This window comes from Passer domesticus, chromosome 35 (genome assembly GCF_036417665.1).
Source record: "Passer domesticus isolate bPasDom1 chromosome 35, bPasDom1.hap1, whole genome shotgun sequence".
Lineage (NCBI taxonomy): Eukaryota > Metazoa > Chordata > Aves > Passeriformes > Passeridae > Passer > Passer domesticus.
Window position 1 is genome coordinate 1,029,012 of NC_087508.1, and position 21,998 is coordinate 1,051,009.

General features: G+C 59.8%; 1 protein-coding gene across 1 annotated transcript; it reads left to right on the top strand.

Moving 5' to 3' along the window:
• Positions 1–2,631: 2,631 nt before the first annotated feature.
• Positions 2,632–18,907, top strand: LOC135288781 (zinc finger protein 850-like). Its single transcript, XM_064402175.1, is given in 5 exon segments — positions 2,632–3,273; positions 3,873–5,043; positions 10,114–10,794; positions 16,327–16,899; positions 17,068–18,907. Coding segments are annotated over 5 exon segments (4,002 nt in total). The 5' UTR covers positions 2,632–3,176; the 3' UTR covers positions 18,548–18,907.
• The last annotated feature ends 3,091 nt before the right edge of the window (positions 18,908–21,998 follow it).

A 21,998-nucleotide genomic window follows, 5' to 3' on the forward strand; every position in this document is an offset into this window, starting at 1 on the left:
CCAGCCGGACCCGACTCATTCCCACTTGCCTCCAGTGTATTCCCGGTTCCCCCAGCACATTCCCAGTGGCTCCCAGTCTGGTCCCAGTCACCACCCATGTGGTCTCAGACCCTCCCAGTATATCCCAGTTGCCCTGAACACTCGGGCACTCATTGCCAGGCACTCACAGTTACCTCAGCGTGGTTCACTTGCCCCCAGATTTCTCCCAGTTGCTCCCAGTTCCTCTCATTATGTCCCCACTTGGCCCCAGCATGGGCCTGGCAGCTCCCAGTAAGCCCCAGTCAGGGTCCAATCACACCCACTGTAATCCCAGTATGGTTGGAGCCACTCCCAGTATGATCCCAGTCACCTGCACTCTAATCCCAGTTGCTGCCAGACACTCCCAGTGCCCCCAGTGTGATCCCAGGTGCTCCCTGTCCATGCCAGCATGACCCCAGTAGCCTCCAGTATGATCCCAGGGACTCCCTGCCTCTCCCAGTTTATCCCAGTTGCTTCCAGCTTGTTCCCAGTCACTCCCACTTCTTCCCAGTTGCTTTCAGCACCATTCCAGTTGCTCCCAGTCAATCCCAGCCTGTTTCCAGTCACCCTCAGAGTGATCCCAGTCGCTCCCAGCACGGGTCCAGCTGTTCCCAGTGTGCTTCCATCACTCCACTATGGTTACACACACTCCCAGTACGGTCCCAGTTGAACCCAGTTGCCCATGCTCCAGTCCCAGCCACTCCCCAGATGATCCCAGTCCCTCCCAGCAGGATCCCACTCACTCCCAGTTGCCCCCAGTGTGGTCCCAGTTCTCCCCAGCACAGGCCCTGTTGTTCCCAGCGTGGCTCCAGTCCCCCCAGTATGGTCACAGACACTCCCAGTATATCCCAGTTGCTCCCAGCATGTCTGTAGTCAGGCACTGCCAGTGGCCCCAGGAAGGTGTCAGTTATCCCAGCATGATCCCCCAGTCCTGCCCAGTATATCCCAGTTGCCTCCAGCATGCATCCACTCCTTCCCAGTTCCTCCAGTTTGCTTGCAGCAGCAAACTGGCCCCAGTTTCTCCCGGGGGCTCCCAGCAGCCAAAGTGTGATCCCAGTCGCTCCCTTTCAACCCCAGCACGATCCCAGTAAGCCCCAGTTGGACCCATGTCACATGCCAGCCCTCCCAGTGTGGTCCCAGTATAATGCCAGTTGCTTCCAGTCTCTCCCAGTATGGTCCCAGCTGCCTCCAGCACGGTTCCAGTTGCTTCCTAGATGAACCCAGTCAGTCCCAGTATGATGCCATTTGCTCCCAGTCAGGCCCAGTATGGGGGATGATGTGCAGGGTCTGTTCCCAGTCACTCCCAGATACTCCCAGGCTTAGTCCAGTCACTCCCAGTAGAATCCAAATATGGCTCCAGTTGCTCCCAGTTGCTGCCAGAATAAACCAGTTTTTCTCTGCATGGTTCCAGTTGTTCTCTTTCAGCCTCACCTTCACTCCAGTCACTCCCAGTATCTCCCAGTGTACCCCAGTTCCCTCCAGCACCTCCCCAGTTCCTTCCCGCATGATCCCATTTGCTGCCAACCACTCCAGGTCAGCCTCAGTGATTCGCACTCACGGCCAGTACGATCCCAGTCACCTCCAGCACGATCCCAGTAGAAGCCCCGATGTTTCCAATCCCCCCCAGCATGCAGCCAGTCATTCCCAGTTGCTCCCAGCGTTATCCCTGTTACTCACAGCTACTCCCAGTCACCCTCAGCACAATCCCAGTTGCTCCCAGTAGCACCCAGCATGATCCCAGTTGTTCAGAGCTGCTGCAGTCACCTTCAGCACCATCCCAGTCACTCCCAGTATATCCCATTTGCCCCTAACATGGTCTGAACTGCCCCCAGCAGGCTCCTACTCAGTCCCAGCATGATCCCAGTGTAATCCCAGTATGATCCCAGTGTCCATGAGTGCGGTCAGTCTGCCCTGCGATGGCAGAATGATCCCAGTGCGATGTCAGCACCAACCCAGTACAGCCCCAGTCAGTCCCAGAGCGATCCCAGTGGAGCCCAGTCCCTGGCAGTGCTGCCAGCGCTGGGATCCCGCAGCCCTCTGAGCGTTCCCCGCTCCCGGCTGTGCCGAGAGGAGCCCCAAGGGCTGGCAGTGCCCAGGCAGGCTCCCCAGCAAGGCCCAGTTTGGATGGGGGGCCCCCAGTTGTCGCAGTTTGCCTCTCCTTTGGCCCGGGCCGGCTTCCCCCCTTCTCCGCAGCGGCCGGGAGCAGCCGAGAGCCCCGCGCTGCCCGTGCCGAGCTGTGCCGGCTCCAGCCCCGCTCCTGCCGCGGGCTGCGAGGGCTCCGGGAACGGGGCAGCGAGGGGGTCGCTGCTGCTGCGGGAGGAGGAGGAGGGAGCCAAGGGCAGGGATGAAGGAGGAGGACGGAGAGGCGGGCACAGGGAGGAGGAGGCGGGGGGATGGCGGAGGAGGAGCGGGAGGAAGAGGAAGAGGAGGGCCAAAGGCGGGTCCAGGCTGAGCAGGAGGAAGCACGCGGCCGAGCCCTCCGTGCATTCGCAGCCCCCACCTGTGGGATCATCGCCCCCATGGCGCAGGTGAGCGGGGAGGGGGAGCTCGGCCCAGATATCCCGGGGGTCCCTGGGCTGGGGTGGGTTTTTTTGGGGGGTGTTTGGAGAATGAAGAAGTGCGAGGCCGAGCGGAAAAGGCCCCTCGGGGGGACATCGGGGGGTGGCGGTGGCGGCTGGCGGCAGAGGCAGCCTGGAGGAGCAGAGCCCTGTGTCCCCCAGGAGCCCAAAGCGGGGAGCCCAGAGAGGGGGGAGCGCCGCCATGGGCGGGAGCCTGCAGAGGCTGGAGAGGGGCAGGGGGGACTCCTTGGAGCCCCTGCAGCCCGGAGCAGAGCATGAGGGGAGAAGGGAGCCCAGAAGGGAGCCCGAAAAGCCCCGGCAGCCCTGAATGGGCAGAGCGAAGAGGGGGCAGCTTTTGGCATTGCTGGCACTGCCAGCAGCCTGGGGAGGGCGGGCACCGAGGACAAGGGGGACCCCAATGCCAGCGTGACCCCAGCAGCTGGGCCAGGGGGAACCCCAACAGCAGAGGGGAGGGAGCAGGGACGGGGAATTCCTGGGAGGCTTTTTAGGGCTGAAGCTCGGTGTTTGGGAGGTTTTTCTGGAGCCCAGATCCCAGGTGACTTCTGGAGATGGACTCGGGCAGAGGGACCTTCAATCTCAATGTGCTCATCCCTTGTTCTCCCCAAACCAGGATCTCCCATTCCCAACCCCCGGGAGGCTGTGAGGAAGAGGGGGATGTCCCTGGACATGCAGGCGGGTGAGGAGGAAATCAGTGCCTCTGGGGAATCCTTATAATCAGAGGGGAAAGCATCAAAAGAGAAGCCTCAGAGACAGTAGAATTGTGATTTCAGCTGTGCTGCAGCCGTAAGATTGGTCAGCAGAAATATTATATAAAAAGTAGCTATTAAGGGGAAATAGAACAATGGTGAGTGTATTAAGACTCATCGAGAATAACTCCCTAACCTGCCGAAAAGTATAACTAGGAAGATATTAGGAAGTTTGAAGCTTCATTATGGAGCTCTGTGTATTGTGTTTTAAGGCTTACAAGTAGGTATTGTATTTGAAATAAGCAAGCACTGTTTGAACTGGAGGTACGTGTGCTTATAGTGCCTGGATAGAACTGCTGTCAGGGTGCTTTTGCTTTCTGTGATTGGGCAAAACACTTTAAAGTAAATTTTAACTTTACATTCTTTGTCTGCTGCCTGTGATGGGAGCTGCTGGCATCTGCCCGTTGTCATGACCATTAATGAGACTGATGCTGGAAAATAAAAGGGCAGCACAGCCTGGGGGCATCTCCTTGGCCTTGCCTGTGGCCCGGAGGCAAATGCCATCCTGTCCTTGTCCTTCCTCCCCCAGAGCAGGAGCTGAGCATGGAGAGCAGGGAGGACAAATCCCCGCGGCAGAAGCTGGTGGCAGAGGCCGTTTTGAGCGGCTCCACGGCGCAGGAAGCCAACGGGGAGGAAAAGCCCCGGAGATGCCGCACGAGGAGGGGCTGCAAACGCAGCTGGCGGGGATCTGAGGGGGAAAGAGCCAGCCTGGGCCGGGAAGGCGGCCGCAGATGGAGCCAGAGCTCGCAGCTGGTGGTCCGTGAGCAGCTCCGTGATGGGGAGAAGCCCCACACGTGCGAGGAGTGTGGGAAGAGCTTCAGGAGGAGATCCAGCCTGATCAGGCACCAGAGGAGCCACACTGGGGAGAGACCCTACGAGTGTGGGGAGTGTGGGAAGAGCTTCAGCCTGAGCTCCAACCTGATCAAACACCAGAAAATTCACAGTGGGGAGAGGCCCTATGAGTGTGGGAAATGTGGGAAGAGCTTCAGAAGCAGCTCCCACCTGATCAGCCACCAGAGGATCCACACTGGGGAGAGGCCCTACGAGTGTGGGAAATGTGGGAAGAGCTTCAGAAGCAGCTCCCACCTGATGAGCCACCAGAGGATCCACACTGGGGAGAGGCCCTACGAGTGTGGGGAGTGTGGGAAGAGCTTCACACAGAGCTCCAGTCTCATCAGCCACCAGAGAATCCACACTGGGGAGAAACCCTACGAGTGTGGGGAGTGTGGAAAGAGCTTCAGAGAGAGCTCCGGTCTGATCAAGCACCAGAGGATCCACACTGGGGAGAGGCCCTACGAGTGTTCCAAGTGTGGGAAGAGGTTTCAGAGCAGCTCCAATCTCCTCCTGCACTATCAGAGTCACACTGAGGAGAGGCCCTTCCTCTGCCCTGACTGCGGGAAGGGATTCAGGCAGAACTGCACCCTGGTCAGCCACCGGCGCATCCACACTGGGGAGAGGCCCTACGAGTGTGATAAATGCAGGAAGAGGTTTCAGAGCAGCTCCCATCTCCTGCAGCACTATCGCATTCACACAGAGGAGAGGCCCTTCAGGTGCCCCGACTGCGGGAAGGGATTCAAGCGCAACTCCACCCTTGTCACGCACCGGCGCATCCACACTGGGGAGAGGCCCTACGAGTGTGGGGAGTGTGGGAAGAGCTTCTCCCAGAGCTCTACCTTGACCCAACACCAACGGGGGCACCGGTGAGGGAAGCCCTGCGAGTGCCCCGAGTGCGGGAAGAGCTTCGTGCACTGCTCCAGCTCCATCCCCCACTGCAGGACCCACGCTGGGCACAGCCCTGCTGACCCACATTCCCTGTGATCCATGCTGGAAGTACATCTGGCTGCTCCACTTTTTGGTTTGGCCTTAATGTTTTTTTCTCTTCTCAATCTCTATGCAGTCCAAAAGCCAGGAGGCATCGACCAGTTGCTTCAGAACACCTCAGTCCCACTGAAAACAACTCAATTGTTGAATAAAGGCTCGACGCCACCTGAGATTGCTTGTTCCCAGCTCAAAAAGTCTAAATCCAACTCCAAAGGGTGTCGACTCCACAGCGGAGAGGGAGAGATGGGGTTCAAAGCAGATTGGCAGAGCTGGGATCCCAATTTGGAACGGTGGGATGGGGATTGCGTGGGGCTGGGGGTGTAGCATGTATTTGATAGCAAATAAAACTCTCAGACTTAGTGCTTTCTCTCCGGTCCATGCTCAGTCCCGTGCAGTTCTGTTTGCAGAGTGCCGCCTCCCAGAGTGTCCCCTCACAGTTGCCGCCCTCGGCCTGAGCCCGCCCCTTTCCCCTCACGGTTCGGCCCTTTCCTCGCCCCCTTTCCCCTCACGGTTCCCGCCCTTTCCTTGCTCCCTTTCCCCTCACGGTTCCGCCCTTTCCTTGCCCCCTTTCCCCTCACGGTTCGGCCCTTTCCTTGCCCCCTTTCCCCTCACGGTTCGGCCTTCGGGAACGGGGCAGGAGGAGGAGGAGGGAGGGAGGAAGAGGCCGAGCAGCAGCAGCAGCAGCAGCAGCAGAAGAGCAGAGGGAGAATCTGGTGGCCCTGGCGCTCCCTGAAGCCGCCGCAGCCCCGGGAGCATCGCCCCCCATCCCGCAGGTGCCCGGGGAGGGGGAGCTCGGCCCAAAGATCCCGGGGGGTCCCTGGCTTTGGGGTTTTTTGGGGGGATGTTTGCAGCTGGCAGGGCTCCCAAGCCCAGCCGCAGATGGCCCTCGGGGGGACATCGGGGGGTCCCCGGGAGGTGTTTTTGGGGGGTCCCGGGGCCGGCAGTGGCTGCCCCAGTATCAGCCCAGTCACTCCCAGTTTGAGCCCAGCTGGTCCCTGTGCTATTCCCTTGCCCTCTGAACAGAGAGAAGCTGTGAATCGAGCAGGGAAGACAGACAACATAATTCTTATCTCGCCTGTGGTGCTGCAGTAGAGTGCACTGTGGAGGTGGTTTCTCCAGAGCGAGGATGTTTTGTTGCCTTGGCCTGGCAGGGCCAAGAAGGTGTGTGTGTGTCGGGCTGTCACGAGACAGTCCCGAGAGAGTCAGGAGATGAGCGCAGCTCTGTGCCCTTGTGAGCGAGGCTGAGGGCAAGGCAGATTCAGTTTAGAGGCAACAAGTACAGTACAGAATAACAAAGTCATTATTTAGCCTTCTGCTGCTGGAGTCAGATGCATCATTCTCTCCCCTCCATCGGGGCTCGCCTGTGCATCGATAGGTGCCCCCGTGTGCTTCCAGTTTCCTCAGCACTCCCAGTATGAGCCCAGCTGGTGCCCCCGTGTGCTTCCAGTTTCCTCAGCACTCCCAGTATGAGCCCAGTTGGTGCCCTCGTGTGCTTCCAGTCTCCTCAGCACTCCCAGTATGAGCCCAGTTGGTGCCCCCGTGTGCTTCCAGTTTCCTCAGCACTCCCAGTATGAGCCCAGTTGGTGCCCCCGTGTGCTTCCAGTTTCCTCAGCACTCCCAGTATGAGCCCAGTTGGTGGCCCCGTGTGCTTCCCGTTTCCTCAGCACTCCCAGTATGAGACCACTCACTCCCAGTAGGAGCCTGGTCACTTCCCCTCACTCTCTGCAGGATCCCAGTTGCTTCCAGTATGAGCCCAGTCACTCCCAGTCGTTCCCTATGATGATGCAATTTGCCCCCAGCACGGTGGCAGTTGCTGCCAGTTCCTCCCACTTTCATCCAGTGTGTTCCCAGTTCTCCCAGTTGCCCCTAGCATACTCCTCCTCATTACCAGTGTGGTCCCAGTATAATGCCACTTGCTTCCAGTCTCTCCCAGTATGGTCCCAGCTGCCTCCAGCACGGTTCCAGTTGCTTCCTAGATGAACCCAGTCAGTCCCAGTATGATGCCATTTGCTCCCAGTCAGGCCCAGTATGGGGGATGATGTGCAGGGTCTCCTCCCAGTCACTCCCAGATACTCCCAGGCTTAGTCCAGTCACTGCCAGTAGGATCCAAATATGGCCCCAGTTGCTCCCAGTTGCTGCCAGAATAAACCAGTTTTTCTCTGCATGGTTCCAGTTGCTCTCTTTCAGCCTCACCTTCATTGCAGTCACTCCCAGTATATCCCAGTGTACCCCAGTTCCCTCCAGCACCTCCCCAGTTCCTTCCAGCATGATCCCATTTGCTGCCAACCACTCCAGGTCAGCCTCAGTGATTCGCACTCACGGCCAGTACGATCCCAGTCACCTCCAGCACAATCCCAGTAGAAGCCCCGATGTTTCCAATCCCCCCCAGCATGCAGCCAGTCACTCCCAGTTGCTCCCAGCGTTATCCCTGTTACTCACAGCTACTCCCAGTCACCCTCAGCACAATCCCAGTTGCTCTCAGGAGCACCCAGCATGTACCCAGTTTGTCAGAGCGGCTGCAGTCACCTTCAGCACCATCCCAGTCACTCCCAGTATATCCCATTTGCCCCTAACATGGTCTGAACTGCCCCCTGCAGGCTCCTGCTCAGTCCCAGCATGATCACAGTGTAATCCCAGTATGATCCCAGTGTCCATGAGTGCGGTCAGTCTGCCCTGCGATGGCAGAATGATCCCAGTGCGATGTCAGCACCAACCCAGTACAGCCCCAGTCAGTCCCAGAGCGATCCCAGTGGAGCCCAGTCCCTGGCAGTGCTGCCAGCGCTGGGATCCCGCAGCCCTCTGAGCGTTCCCCGCTCCCGGCTGTGCCGAGAGGAGCCCCAAGGGCTGGCAGTGCCCAGGCAGGCTCCCCAGCAAGGCCCAGTTCGGATGGGGGGCCCCCAGTTGTCGCAGTTTGCCTCTCCTTTTGCCCGGGCCGGCTTCCCCCCTTCTCCGCAGCGGCCGGGAGCAGCCGAGAGCCCCGCGCTGCCCGTGCCGAGCTGTGCCGGCTCCAGCCCCGCTCCTGCCGCGGGCTGCGAGGGCTCCGGGAACGGGGCAGCGAGGGGGTCGCTGCTGCTGCGGGAGGAGGAGGAGGGAGCCAAGGGCAGGGATGAAGGAGGACGGAGAGGCGGGCACAGGGAGGAGGAGGAGGAGGAGGAGGAGGAGGCGGGGGGATGGCAGAGGAGGAGCGGGAGGAAGAGGAAGAGGAGGGCCAAAGGCGGGTCCAGGCTGAGCAGGAGGAAGCACGCGGCCGAGCCCTCCGTGCATTCGCAGCCCCCACCTGTGGGATCATCGCCCCCATGGCGCAGGTGAGCGGGGAGGGGGAGCTCGGCCCAGATATCCCGGGGGTCCCTGGGCTGGGGTGGGTTTTTTGGGGGGATGTTTGGAGAATGAAGAAGTGCGAGGCTGAGCGGAAAAGGCCCCTCGGGGGGACATCGGGGGGTGGCGGTGGCGGCTGGCGGCAGAGGCAGCCTGGAGGAGCAGAGCCCTGTGTCCCCCAGGAGCCCAAAGTGGGGAGCCCAGAGAGGGGGGAGCGCCGCCATGGGCGGGAGCCTGCAGAGGCTGGAGAGGGGCAGGGGGGACTCCTTGGAGCCCCTGCAGCCCGGAGCAGAGCATGAGGGGAGAAGGGAGCCCAGAAGGGAGCCCGAAAAGCCCCGGCAGCCCTGAATGGGCAGAGCGAAGAGGGGGCAGCTTTTGGCATTGCTGGCACTGCCAGCAGCCTGGGGAGGGCGGGCACCGAGGACAAGGGGGACCCCAATGCCAGCGTGACCCCAGCAGCTGGGCCAGGGGGAACCCCAACAGCAGAGGGGAGGGAGCAGGGACGGGGAATTCCTGGGAGGCTTTTTAGGGCTGAACCTCGGTGTTTGGGAGGTTTTTCTGGAGCCCCGATGGCCGGTGAGTTCTGGGGATGGACTCGGGCAGAGGGACCTTCAATCTCAACGTGCTCATCCCTTGTTCTCCCCAAACCAGGATCTCCCATTCCCAACCCCCGGGAGGCTGTGAGGAAGAGGAGGATGTCCCTGGACATGCAGGCGGGTGAGGAGGAAATCAGTGCCTCTGGGGAATCCTTATAATCAGAGGGGAAAGCATCAAAAGAGAAGCCTCAGAGAGAGTAGAATTGTGATTTCAGCTGTGCCGCAGCCGTAAGATTGGTCAGCAGAAATATTATATAAAAAGTAGCTAGTAAGGGGAAATAGAACAATGGTGAGTGTATTAAGAGTCATCGAGAATAACTCCCTAACCTGCAGAAAAGTATAACTAGCAAGATATTAGGAAGTTTGAAGCTTCATTATGGAGCTCTGTGTATTGTGTTTTAAGGTTTACAATTAGGTATTGTATTTCTAATAAGCATTGTTTGAAATGGAGGTACGTGTGCTTATAGTGCCTGGATAGAACTGCTGTCAGGGTGCTTTTGCTTTCTGTGATTGGGCAAAACACTTTAAAGTAAATTTTAACATTACATTCCTTGTCTGCTGCCTGTGATGGGAGCTGCTGGCATCTGCCCGTTGTCATGACCATTAATGAGACTGATGCTGGAAAATAAAAGGGCAGCACAGCCTGGGGGCATCTCCTTGGCCTTGCCTGTGGCCCGGAGGCAAATGCCATCCTGTCCTTGTCCTTCCTCCCCCAGAGCAGGAGCTGAGCATGGAGAGCAGGGAGGACAAATCCCCGCGGCAGAAGCTGGTGGCAGAGGCCGTTTTGAGCGGCTCCACGGCGCAGGAAGCCAACGGGGAGGAAAAGCCCCGGAGATGCCGCACGAGGAGGGGCTGCAAACGCAGCTGGCGGGGATCTGAGGGGGAAAGAGCCAGCCTGGGCCGGGAAGGCGGCCGCAGATGGAGCCAGAGCTCGCAGCTGGTGGTCCGTGAGCAGCTCCGTGATGGGGAGAAGCCCCACACGTGCGAGGAGTGTGGGAAGAGCTTCAGGTGGAGATCCAGCCTGATCCTGCACCGGAGGATTCACACTGGGGAAAGGCCCTATGAGTGTGGGGAGTGTGGGAAGAGCTTCAGACAGAGCTCCAATCTGATCAGTCACCAGAGAATCCACACTGGCGAGAGGCCCTACGAGTGTGGGGAGTGTGGGATGAGCTTCAGCGAGAGGTCCACCCTGATCAATCATCAGAGGATCCACACTGGGGAGAAACCCTATGAGTGTTCCGAGTGTGGGATGAGCTTCAGCCTGAGCTCCAGCCTGATCAGGCACCAGAGGATCCACACTGGGGAGAAACCCTACGAGTGTTCCAAGTGTGAGAAGGGGTTTCAGACCAGCTCCAGTCTCTTCCAGCACTATCAGAGTCACACAGAGGAGAGGCCCTTCTGCTGCCCCGACTGCGGAAAGGGATTCAGGTGGAACTGGCACCTCATCAGGCACCGGGTAATCCACACTGGGGAGAGGCCCTACGAGTGTGATAAATGCAGGAAGAGGTTTCAGACCAGCTCCAATCTCCTCCTGCACTATCGCATTCACACAGAGGAGAGGCCCTTCAGGTGCCCCGACTGCGGGAAGGGATTCAAGCGCAACTCTGACCTCGTCACCCACCGGCGCATCCACACCGGGGAGAGGCCCTACGAGTGTGGGGAGTGTGGGAAGAGCTTCTCCCGCAGCTGTACCTTGACCCGACACCAACGGAGGCACCGGTGAGGGAAGCCCTGCGAGTGCCCCGAGTGCGGGAAGAGCTTCGTGCGCTGCTCCAGCTCCATCCCCCACTGCAGGACCCACGCTGGGCACAGCCCTGCTGACCCACATTCCCTGTGATCCCTGATGGGAGCACACCTCGCTGCCCAACTTTTTGGTTTGGCCTTAATGTTTTTTTCTCTTCTCAATCTTTGCAGTCCAAACGCCAAGTGGGATGGGTCTCTTAATTCAGAACAACTCAGTCCCATGAGAACAACTCAATTGTTGAATTAAGGCTCTATAGCAGCAGAGATTTGCTTCTTCCTACCTCAAACAACTCAATCCCACAACAAAGTCACTCGACTCCAAAGCCACCAGGATGACATGGGGTTAGGATGACACTGGGACAAGTGGGATCCCAATTTAGTGCGGAGGGACGGGGATTGCGTGGGGCTGGGTGTGTGGGATGTATTTGGTAGCAAATAAAACTCTCAGACTTACTGCTTTCTCTCCCGTCCGTGCTCAGTCCCGTGCAGTTCTGTTTGCAGAGTGCCGCCTCCCAGAGTGTCCCCTCACAGTTGCCGCCCTTGGCCTGAGCCCGCCCCTTTCCCCTCACGGTTCGGCCCTTTCCTTGCCCCCTTTCCCCTCACGGTTCGGCCCTTTCCTCGCCCCCTTTCCCCTCACGGTTCGGCCCTTTCCTCGCCCCCTTTCCCCTCACGGTTCCGCCCTTTCCTCGCCCCCTTTCCCCTCACGGTTCGGCCCTTTCCTCGCCCCCTTTCCCCTCACGGTTCCGCCCTTTCCTCGCCCCCTTTCCCCTCACGGTTCGGCCCTTTCCTCGCCCCCTTTCCCCTCACGGTTCCGCCCTTTCCTCGCCCCCTTTCCCCTCACGGTTCGGCCCTTTCCTCGCCCCCTTTCCCCTCACGGTTCCGCCCTTTCCTCGCCCCCTTTCCCCTCACGGTTCCGCCCTTTCCTCGCCCCCTTTCCCCTCACGGTTCCGCCCTTTCCTTGCCCCCTTTCCCCTCACGGTTCCGCCCTTTCCTTGCCCCCTTTCCCCTCACGGTTCCGCCCTTTCCTTGCCCCCTTTCCCCTCACCGTTCGGCCCTTTCCTTGCCCCCTTTCCCCTCACGGTTCCCGCCCTTTCCTTGCCCCCTTTCCCCTCACGGTTCCGCCCTTTCCTTGCCCCCTTTCCCCTCACGGTTCCGCCCTTTCCTTGCCCCCTTTCCCCTCACGGTTCGGCCTTCGGGAACGGGGCAGGAGGAGGAGGAGGGAGGGAGGAAGAGGCCGAGCAGCAGCAGCAGCAGCAGCAGCAGCAGAAGAGCAGAGGGAGAATCTGGTGGCCCTGGCGCTCCCTGAAGCCGCCGCAGCCCCGGGAGCATCGCCCCCCATCCCGCAGGTGCCCGGGGAGGGGGAGCTCGGCCCAAAGATCCCGGGGGGTCCCTGGCTTTGGGGTTTTTTGGGGGGATGTTTGCAGCTGGCAGGGCTCCAAAGCCCAGCCGCAGATGGCCCTCGGGGGGACATCGGGGGGTCCCCGGGAGGTGTTTTTGGGGGGTCCCGGGGCCGGCAGTGGCTGCTCCCAGTATGAGCCCAGTCACTCCCAGTGTGAGCCCAGTTGCTCTCAGTAAGATCCTGTGCACTTCCCCTCACTCTCTGCAGCATCCATGTTGCTCCCAGTATGTGCCCAGGCACTCCCATGTGAGCCTGGTCACTTCTCCTCCCTTCCTCCATGAACCCAGTTGCTCCCAGAAGGGGCCAGTCCTTCCCAGTCCCCTCTGATGATTATCCAGATTTCTCCCAGCACAGTCCCAGTAGCTCCCATTGTCATCCAGGGTGTTCCCAGTTCTCCCAGTTGCCCCTAGCATAGTCCTGATCACTCCCACGATGATCCCAGTGTCTCCCAGCCGGACCCGACCCATTCCCACTTGCCTCCAGTGTATTCTCGGTTCCCCCAGCACATTCCCAGTGGCTCCCAGTCTGGTCCCAGTCACCACCCATGTGGTCTCAGACCCTCCCAGTATATCCCAGTTGCCCTGAACACTCGGGCACTCATTGCCAGGCACTCCCAGTTACCTCAGCGTGGTTCACTTGCCCCCAGATTTCTCCCAGTTGCTCCCAGTTCCTCTCATTATGTCCCCACTTGGCCCCAGCATGGGCCTGGCAGCTCCCAGTAAGCCCCAGTCAGGGTCCAATCACACCCACTGTAATCCCAGTATGGTTGGAGCCACTCCCAGTATGATCCCAGTCACCTGCACTCTAATCCCAGTTGCTGCCAGACACTCCCAGTGCCCCCAGTGTGATCCCAGGTGCTCCCTGTCCATGCCAGCATGACCCCAGTAGCCTCCAGTATGATCCCAGGGACTCCCTGCCTCTCCCAGTTTATCCCAGTTGCTTCCAGCTTGTTCCCAGTCACTCCCACTTCTTCCCAGTTGCTTTCAGCACCATTCCAGTTGCTCCCAGTCAATCCCAGCCTGTTTCCAGTCACCCTCAGAGTGATCCCAGTCGCTCCCAGTATGGGTCCAGCTGTTCCCGGCGTGCTTCCATCACTCCACTATGGTTACACACACTCCCAGTATGGTCCCAGTTGAACCCAGTTGCCCATGCTTCAGTCCCAGCCACTCCCCAGATGATCCCAGTCCCTCCCAGCAGGATCCCACTCACTCCCAGTTGCCCCCAGTGTGGTCCCAGTTCTCCCCAGCACAGGCCCTGTTGTTCCCAGTGTGGCTCCAGTCCCCCCAGTATGGTCACAGACACTCCCAGTATATCCCAGTTGCTCCCAGCATGTCTGTAGTCAGGCACTGCCAGTGGCCCCAGGAAGGTGTCAGTTATCCCAGCATGATCCCCCAGTCCTGCCCAGTATATCCCAGTTGCCTCCAGCATGCATCCACTCCTTCCCAGTTCCTCCAGTTTGCTTGCAGCAGCAAACTGGCCCCAGTTTCTCCCGGGGGCTCCCAGCAGCCAAAGTGTGATCCCAGTCGCTCCCTTTCAACCCCAGCACGATCCCAGTAAGCCCCAGTTGGACCCATGTCACATGCCAGCCCTCCCAGTGTGGTCCCAGTATAATGCCAGTTGCTTCCAGTCTCTCCCAGTATGGTCCCAGCTGCCTCCAGCACGGTTCCAGTTGCTTCTGAGATCAACCCAGTCAGTCCCAGTATGATGCCATTTGCTCCCAGTCAGGCCCAGTATGGGGGATGATGTGCAGGGTCTGTTCCCAGTCACTCCCAGATACTCCCAGTATTAGTCCAGTCACTGCCAGTAGGATCCAAATATGGCCCCAGTTGCTCCCAGTTGCTGCCAGAATAAACCAGTTTTTCTCTGCATGGTTCCAGTTGCTCTCTTTCAGCCTCACCTTCACTCCAGTCACTCCCAGTATATCCCAGTTCCCTCCAGCACCTCCCCAGTTCCTTCCAGCATGATCCCATTTGCTGCCAACCACTCCAGGTCAGCCTCAGTGATTCGCACTCACGGCCAGTACGATCCCAGTCACCTCCAGCACGATCCCAGTAGAAGCCCCGATGTTTCCAATCCCCCCCCAGCATGCAGCCAGTCTCTCCCAGTAGCTCCCAGTGTTATCCCTGTTACTCACAGCTACTCCCAGTCACCCTCAGCACAATCCCAGTTGCTCCCAGTAGCACCCAGCATGTACCCAGTTTGTCAGAGCGGCTGCAGTCACCTTCAGCACCATCCCAGTCACTCCCAGTATATCCCATTTGCCCTTAACATGGTCTGAACTGCACCCTGCAGGCTCCTACTCAGTCCCAGCATGATCCCAGTGTAATCCCAGTATGATCCCAGTGTCCATGAGTGCGGTCAGTCTGCCCTGCGATGGCAGAATGATCCCAGTGCGATGTCAGCACCAACCCAGTACAGCCCCAGTCAGTCCCAGAGCGATCCCAGTGGAGCCCAGTCCCTGGCAGTGCTGCCAGCGCTGGGATCCCGCAGCCCTCGGAGCGTTCCCCGCTCCCGGCTGTGCCGAGAGGAGCCCCAAGGGCTGGCAGTGCCCAGGCAGGCTCCCCAGCAAGGCCCAGTTTGGATGGGGGGCCCCCAGTTGTCGCAGTTTGCCTCTCCTTTGGCCCGGGCCGGCTTCCCCCCTTCTCCGCAGCGGCCGGGAGCAGCCGAGAGCCCCGCGCTGCCCGTGCCGAGCTGTGCCGGCTCCAGCCCCGCTCCTGCCGCGGGCTGCGAGGGCTCCGGGAACGGGGCAGCGAGGGGGTCGCTGCTGCTGCGGGAGGAGGAGGAGGGAGCCAAGGGCAGGGATGAAGGAGGAGGACGGAGAGGCGGGCACAGGGAGGAGGAGGCGGGGGGATGGCGGAGGAGGAGCGGGAGGAAGAGGAAGAGGAGGGCCAAAGGCGGGTCCAGGCTGAGCAGGAGGAAGCACGCGGCCGAGCCCTCCGTGCATTCGCAGCCCCCACCTGTGGGATCATCGCCCCCATGGCGCAGGTGAGCGGGGAGGGGGAGCTCGGCCCAGATATCCCGGGGGTCCCTGGGCCGGGGTGGGTTTTTTTGGGGGGATGTTTGGAGAATGAAGAAGTGCGAGGCCGAGCGGAAAAGGCCCCTCGGGGGGACATCGGGGGGTGGCGGTGGCGGCTGGCGGCAGAGGCAGCCTGGAGGAGCAGAGCCCTGTGTCCCCCAGGAGCCCAAAGCGGGGAGCCCAGAGAGGGGGGAGCGCCGCCATGGGCGGGAGCCTGCAGAGGCTGGAGAGGGGCAGGGGGGACTCCTTGGAGCCCCTGCAGCCCGGAGCAGAGCATGAGGGGAGAAGGGAGCCCAGAAGGGAGCCCGAAAAGCCCCGGCAGCCCTGAATGGGCAGAGCGAAGAGGGGGCAGCTTTTGGCATTGCTGGCACTGCCAGCAGCCTGGGGAGGGCGGGCACCGAGGACAAGGGGGACCCCAATGCCAGCGTGACCCCAGCAGCTGGGCCAGGGGGAACCCCAACAGCAGAGGGGAGGGAGCAGGGACGGGGAATTCCTGGGCGGCTTTTTAGGGCTGAACCTCGGTGTTTGGGAGGTTTTTCTGGAGCCCAGATCCCAGGTGAGTTCTAGAGATGGACTCGGGCAGAGGGACCTTCAATCTCAACGTGCTCATCCCTTGTTCTCCCCAAACCAGGATCTCCCATTCCCAACCCCCGGGAGGCTGTGAGGAAGAGGAGGATGCCCCGGGAGACGGAGGCAGGTGAGGAGGAAGTCAGTGCCCCTTTGGCCTCTGTGCTGCTCCATCTCCCAGCCCAGCAGGGCCCCAGCTGCAGCACAGCCTGGGGGCATCTCCTTGGCCTTGCCTGTGGCCCGGAGGCAAATGCCATCCTGTCCTTGTCCTTCCTCCCCCAGAGCAGGAGCTGAGCATGGAGAGCAGGGAGGACAAATCCCCGCGGCAGAAGCTGGTGGCAGAGGCCGTTTTGAGCGGCTCCACGGCGCAGGAAGCCAACGGGGAGGAAAAGCCCCGGAGATGCCGCACGAGGAGGGGCTGCAAACGCAGCTGGCGGGGATCTGAGGGGGAAAGAGCCAGCCTGGGCCGGGAAGGCGGCCGCAGATGGAGCCAGAGCTCGCAGCTGGTGGTCCGTGAGCAGCTCAGTGATGGGGAGAAGCCCCACACGTGCGAGGAGTGTGGGAAGAGCTTCAGGTGGAGATCCAGCCTGATCCTGCACCGGAGGATTCACACTGGGGAAAGGCCCTACGAGTGTGGGGAGTGTGGGATGAGCTTCACGTGGAGATCCAGTCTGATCCTGCACAAGAGGAGCCACACTGGGGAGAGACCCCACGAGTGTCGGGAATGTGGGAAGAGCTTCAGCCACAGCTCCAATCTGGTCAGTCACCAGAGGATCCACACTGGGGAACGGCCTTATGAGTGTGGGGAGTGTGGGAAGACCTTCAGAGACAGCTCCAACCTCAATAATCACCAAAGGATCCATAGTGGGGAACGGCCGTACGAGTGTGGGGAGTGTGGGATGAGCTTCAGGTGGAGCTCCTACCTGATCGTGCACCAGAGGATCCACACCGGGGAGCGGCCTTATGAGTGTGGGGAGTGTGGGAAGAGATGCAGCGACAGCTCCAATCTGATCGTGCACCAGAGGATCCACACTGGGGAGAGGCCTTTCGAGTGTTCTGAGTGTGGGATGAGCTTCAGCCTGAGCTCCAACCTGATCAGGCACCAGAGAATCCACACTGGGGAGAACCCCTACGAGTGTTCCAAGTGTGGGAAGAGGTTTCAGACCAGCACCAGTCTCCTCCAGCACTATCAGAGTCACACTGAGGAGAGGCCCTTCCTCTGCCCCGACTGCGGGAAGGGATTCAGGCGGAACTGGCACCTCATCAGGCACCGGGTAATCCACACTGGGGAGAGGCCCTACGAGTGTTCCAAGTGTGGGAAGAGGTTTCAGACCAGCTCCAATCTCCTCCTGCACTATCAGAGTCACACAGAGGAGAGGCCCTTCAGGTGCCCCGACTGCGGGAAGGGATTCAGGTACAACTCCTCCCTCGTCACCCACCGGCGCATCCACACCGGGGAGAGACCCTACGAGTGTGGGGAGTGTGGGAAGAGCTTCAGCCTGATCTCCAACCTGATCAGGCACCAGAAAATTCACAGTGGGGAGAGGCCCTATGAGTGTGGGAAATGTGGGAAGAGCTTCAGACAGAGGTCCCACCTGATCAGCCACCAGAGGATTCACACAGAGGAGAAACCCTACGAGTGTGGGGAGTGTGGGAAGAGCTTCAGAGACAGCTCCCACCTGAGCAAGCACCTGAGGATCCACACTGGGGAGAGGCCCTACGAGTGTGGGGAGTGTGGGAAGAGCTTCACACAGAGCTCCAGTCTCATCAGCCACCAGAGAATCCACACTGGGGAGAAACCCTACGAGTGTGGGGAGTGTGGGATGAGCTTCAAACGGAGCTCTCACCTGATCAGCCACCAAGTGATCCACACTGGGGAACGGCCCTACGAGTGTGGGGAGTGTGGGAAGAGCTTCACACAGAGCTCCAGTCTCATCAGCCACCAGAGAATCCACACTGGGGAGAAACCCTACGAGTGTGGGGAGTGTGGGAAGAGCTTCAGAGAGAGCTCCGGTCTGATCAAGCACCAGAGGATCCACACTGGGGAGAGGCCCTACGAGTGTTCCAAGTGTGGAAAGAGGTTTCAGACCAGCTCCAGTCTCCTCCAGCACTATCAGAGTCACACAGAGGAGAGGCCATTCCTCTGCCCTGACTGCGGGAAGGGATTCAGGCAGAACGGCACCCTGGTCACCCACCGGCGCATCCACACTGGGGAGAGGCCCTACGAGTGTGATAAATGCAGGAAGAGGTTTCAGACCTGCTACCATCTCCTCCGGCACTATCGCATTCACACAGAGGAGAGGCCCTTCAGGTGCCCCGACTGCGGGAAGGGATTCAAGCGCAACTCTGACCTCATCAAGCACCGGCGCATCCACACTGGGGAGAGGCCCTACGAGTGTGATAAATGCAGGAAGAGGTTTCAGACCAGCTCCAGTCTCCTCCTGCACTATCGCATTCACAGAGAGGAGAGGCCCTTCAGGTGCCCCGACTGCGGGAAGGGATTCAAGCAGAACTCCAACCTCGTCGTCCACCAGCGCATCCACACCGGGGAGAGGCCCTACGAGTGTGGGGAGTGTGGGAAGAGCTTCTCCAGCAGCTCTCACTTGACCCGACACCAACGGAGGCACCGGTGAGGGAAGCCCTGCGAGTGCCCCGAGTGCGGGAAGAGCTTCGTGCGCTGCTCCAGCTCCATCCCCCACTGCAGGACCCATGCTGGGCACAGCCCTGCTGACCCACATTCCCTGTGATCCATGCTGGGAACACACCTGGCTGCTTATCCTTTTGGTTTGGCCTTAATGTTTTTTTCTCTTCTCAATCTTTGCAGTCCAAACGCCAAGTGGGATGGATCTGTTACTTCAGAAAAACTCAGTCCCACTGAAAACAACTCAATTGTTGAATTAAGGCTCAATAGCAGCAGAGATTTGCTTCTTCCCACCTCAAACAACTCAATCCCACAACAAAGTCACTCGACTCCAAAGCCACCAGGGTGACGTGGGGTTAGGATGACACTGGGACAAGTGGGATCCCAATTTAGTGCGGAGGGACGGGGATTGCGTGGGGCTGGGGGTGTGAGATGTATTTGATAGCAAATAAAACTCTCAGACTTACTGCTTTCTCTCCCGTCCATGCTCAGTCCCGTGCAGTTCTGTTTGCAGAGTGCCGCCTCCCAGAGTGTCCCCTCACAGTTGCCGCCCTCGGCCTGAGCCCGCCCCTTTCCCCTCACGGTTCGGCCCTTTCCTCGCCCCCTTTCCCCTCACGGTTCCGCCCTTTCCTCGCCCCCTTTCCCCTCACGGTTCCGCCCTTTCCTTGCCCCCTTTCCCCTCACGGTTCCGCCCTTTCCTTGCCCCCTTTCCCCTCACGGTTCGGCCCTTTCCTTGCCCCCTTTCCCCTCACGGTTCCGCCCTTTCCTCGCCCCCTTTCCCCTCACGGTTCCCGCCCTTTCCTCGCCCCCTTTCCCCTCACGGTTCCGCCCTTTCCTCGCCCCCTTTCCCCTCACGGTTCCGCCCTTTCCTCGCCCCCTTTCCCCTCACGGTTCCGCCCTTTCCTCGCCCCCTTTCCCCTCACGGTTCGGCCCTTTCCTTGCCCCCTTTCCCCTCACGGTTCGGCCCTCGGGAACGGGGCAGGAGGAGGAGGAGGGAGGGAGGAAGAGGCCGAGCAGCAGCAGCAGCAGCAGCAGCAGAAGAGCAGAGGGAGAATCTGGTGGCCCTGGCGCTCCCTGAAGCCGCCGCAGCCCCGGGAGCATCGCCCCCCATCCCGCAGGTGCCCGGGGAGGGGGAGCTCGGCCCAAAGATCCCGGGGGGTCCCTGGCTTTGGGGTTTTTTGGGGGGATGTTTGCAGCTGGCAGGGCTCCCAAGCCCAGCCGCAGATGGCCCTCGGGGGGACATCGGGGGGTCCCCGGGAGGTGTTTTTGGGGGGTCCCGGGGCTGGCAGTGGCTGCCCCAGTATCAGCCCAGTCACTCCCAGTATGATCCTCGTCAGTTCCCATTTAGTGCATGATCCCAGTTGCTCCCAGAAGGGGCCAGTCCCTTCCAGTCCTCCCCAATGATGCTGCAGTTTTCTCCCAGCACAGTCCCACTTGCTCCCAGTTCCTCCCAATGTCATCCAGTGTGTTCCCAGTTGTGCCAGTTGCCCCTAGCCTAGTCCTAATCTCTCCCACTGTGATCCCAGTGTCTCCCAGTGACACGATCCGTCCTAAGGACGTGACTTGTGAAGGTTCTTTTCACTGATCTCAGGGTGCAAAAACTGTCACGACAAGGGGGTTTTGCAGTAAAAATCCAAACATACCTATTTTTATTGAATAACCACAGCAAAATGCATTAGGGAGAAGGGGAATGAAGAAAGGGAAAGAATAGGGATAAAAAAAAAAGAGAGAGGAAAAGAAAGGAGGTGTATAGCTAGCAGACGTGGGATCCTTCAAAGTCCAGGCGACGGAGCCTGCCGTCCTCACGTCAGGGGAGATCTCAAGGGGACCAGTCAGCTCTAACCTCTTTTATAGTCCTTTTTGACTGGGGCAAGGGGACACATTTCAAATTAGTCTGTTGAGAAAGGGTACCAAAATTCCATCAGCAGTAGGCCTGGTACAGAAAGTCCATCAGCAGTAGGCAAGAACCATCGTCCCCTCGGTCCAGCGGTCGCTTGCAAACTTGCTTTGGTTACCTGGCCTTCCCCACCCACGCCTCCCCCCACCCTACGGTGGGGATTTCAGCCTCAGTCTTTAGGGAAGAGGAGGGGGCTTTTCCACGTAGGGGTGGCATGTCTCAGTGCTCGAGGGAGAACCTTCTCCCATCTCAGTCCATCTGCCACGGTGCTTGATGTACGGGAAGGGAGGCTCCTTTAGGGGTGACCCCCGAGGAGGTCATTGCAGAGAGAAAGTGCAGCCAAGCCAGGAGGGTGGAGAAATTCCAGGGCCAGCGCTGCTAAGTGATGCAGGCGAAGGAGAGCTCGCTGCCCCTTCTCGGGTGCAGTGCTCCATGGGCTGAGCAAACACACCCGGAGACAGTAATTTGCCTTGGTGGACCAGTCAGACCTGGATTTTCAGAGCAGGATCTTTTCCTTTCCCCGGTGGCCTCAGCTTTCATGACGATCGAGAGGCAAAGAATGAGGGAAAGTTCGGACAGACACTGGCACCCAGCCAGAGCCGAGTCATTCCCACTCGCCTCCAGCGTGTTCCCAGCTCCCCCAGCACATTCCCAATGGCTCCCAGTCTGGTCCCAGTCACCACCCGCATGGTTTGAGACACTCCCAGTATATCCCAGTTGCCCTGAACATTATGGCAGTCATTGCCAGGCACTCCCACTCACCTCAGCATGGTTCACTTGCCCCCAGATTTCTCCCAGTTGCTCCCACTTCTTCTCAATATGTCCACAGTTAGTCCCAGTATATGGTTCATGCAGCTCCCAGTAAGCCCCAGTCAGGGTCCAGTCACGCCCACTCTAATCCCAGGATGATTGTAGGCACTCCCAGTATGATCCCAGTCTCCCTCAGGGTGATCACAGACTGCCCTGGCATGGCAGCCTGATCCCAGTCTGAAGTCAGTACAAACCCAGCAGAGTCCCAGTCACTCCCAGTAGGATGGCAGTAAGATTCCTGTCACTTCCAGCATGATGCCAATGGATCCCAGCAGAAGACCAGTAGTTTCCAATCACCCCCAGCATGCAGCCAGTCACTCCCAGTTGCTCCCAGCACGATCCCAGTTGCTCCCAGCCATCCTCAGCATAATCCCAGTCACTCCCAGTATATCCCATTTCCCAATAACATGGTCACAGTTGCCCCCCACAGGCACCTGCTCACTACCAGCACGCACCCAGTATGATTCCAGCATGGAGTCAGTACATCCCCACTATAGTCCGAGTCACTCCCAGTGTGATCCCAGAGCGATCCCAGTGGAGCCCAGTCCCTGGCAGTGCTGCCAGCGCTGGGATCCCGCAGCCCTCTGAGCGTTCCCCGCTCCCGGCTGTGCCGAGAGGAGCCCCAAGGGCTGGCAGTGCCCAGGCAGGCTCCCCAGCAAGGCCCAGTTTGGATGGGGGGCCCCCAGTTGTCGCAGTTTGCCTCTCCTTTGGCCCGGGCCGGCTTCCCCCCTTCTCCGCAGCGGCCGGGAGCAGCCGAGAGCCCCGCGCTGCCCGTGCCGAGCTGTGCCGGCTCCAGCCCCGCTCCTGCCGCGGGCTGCGAGGGCTCCGGGAACGGGGCAGCGAGGGGGTC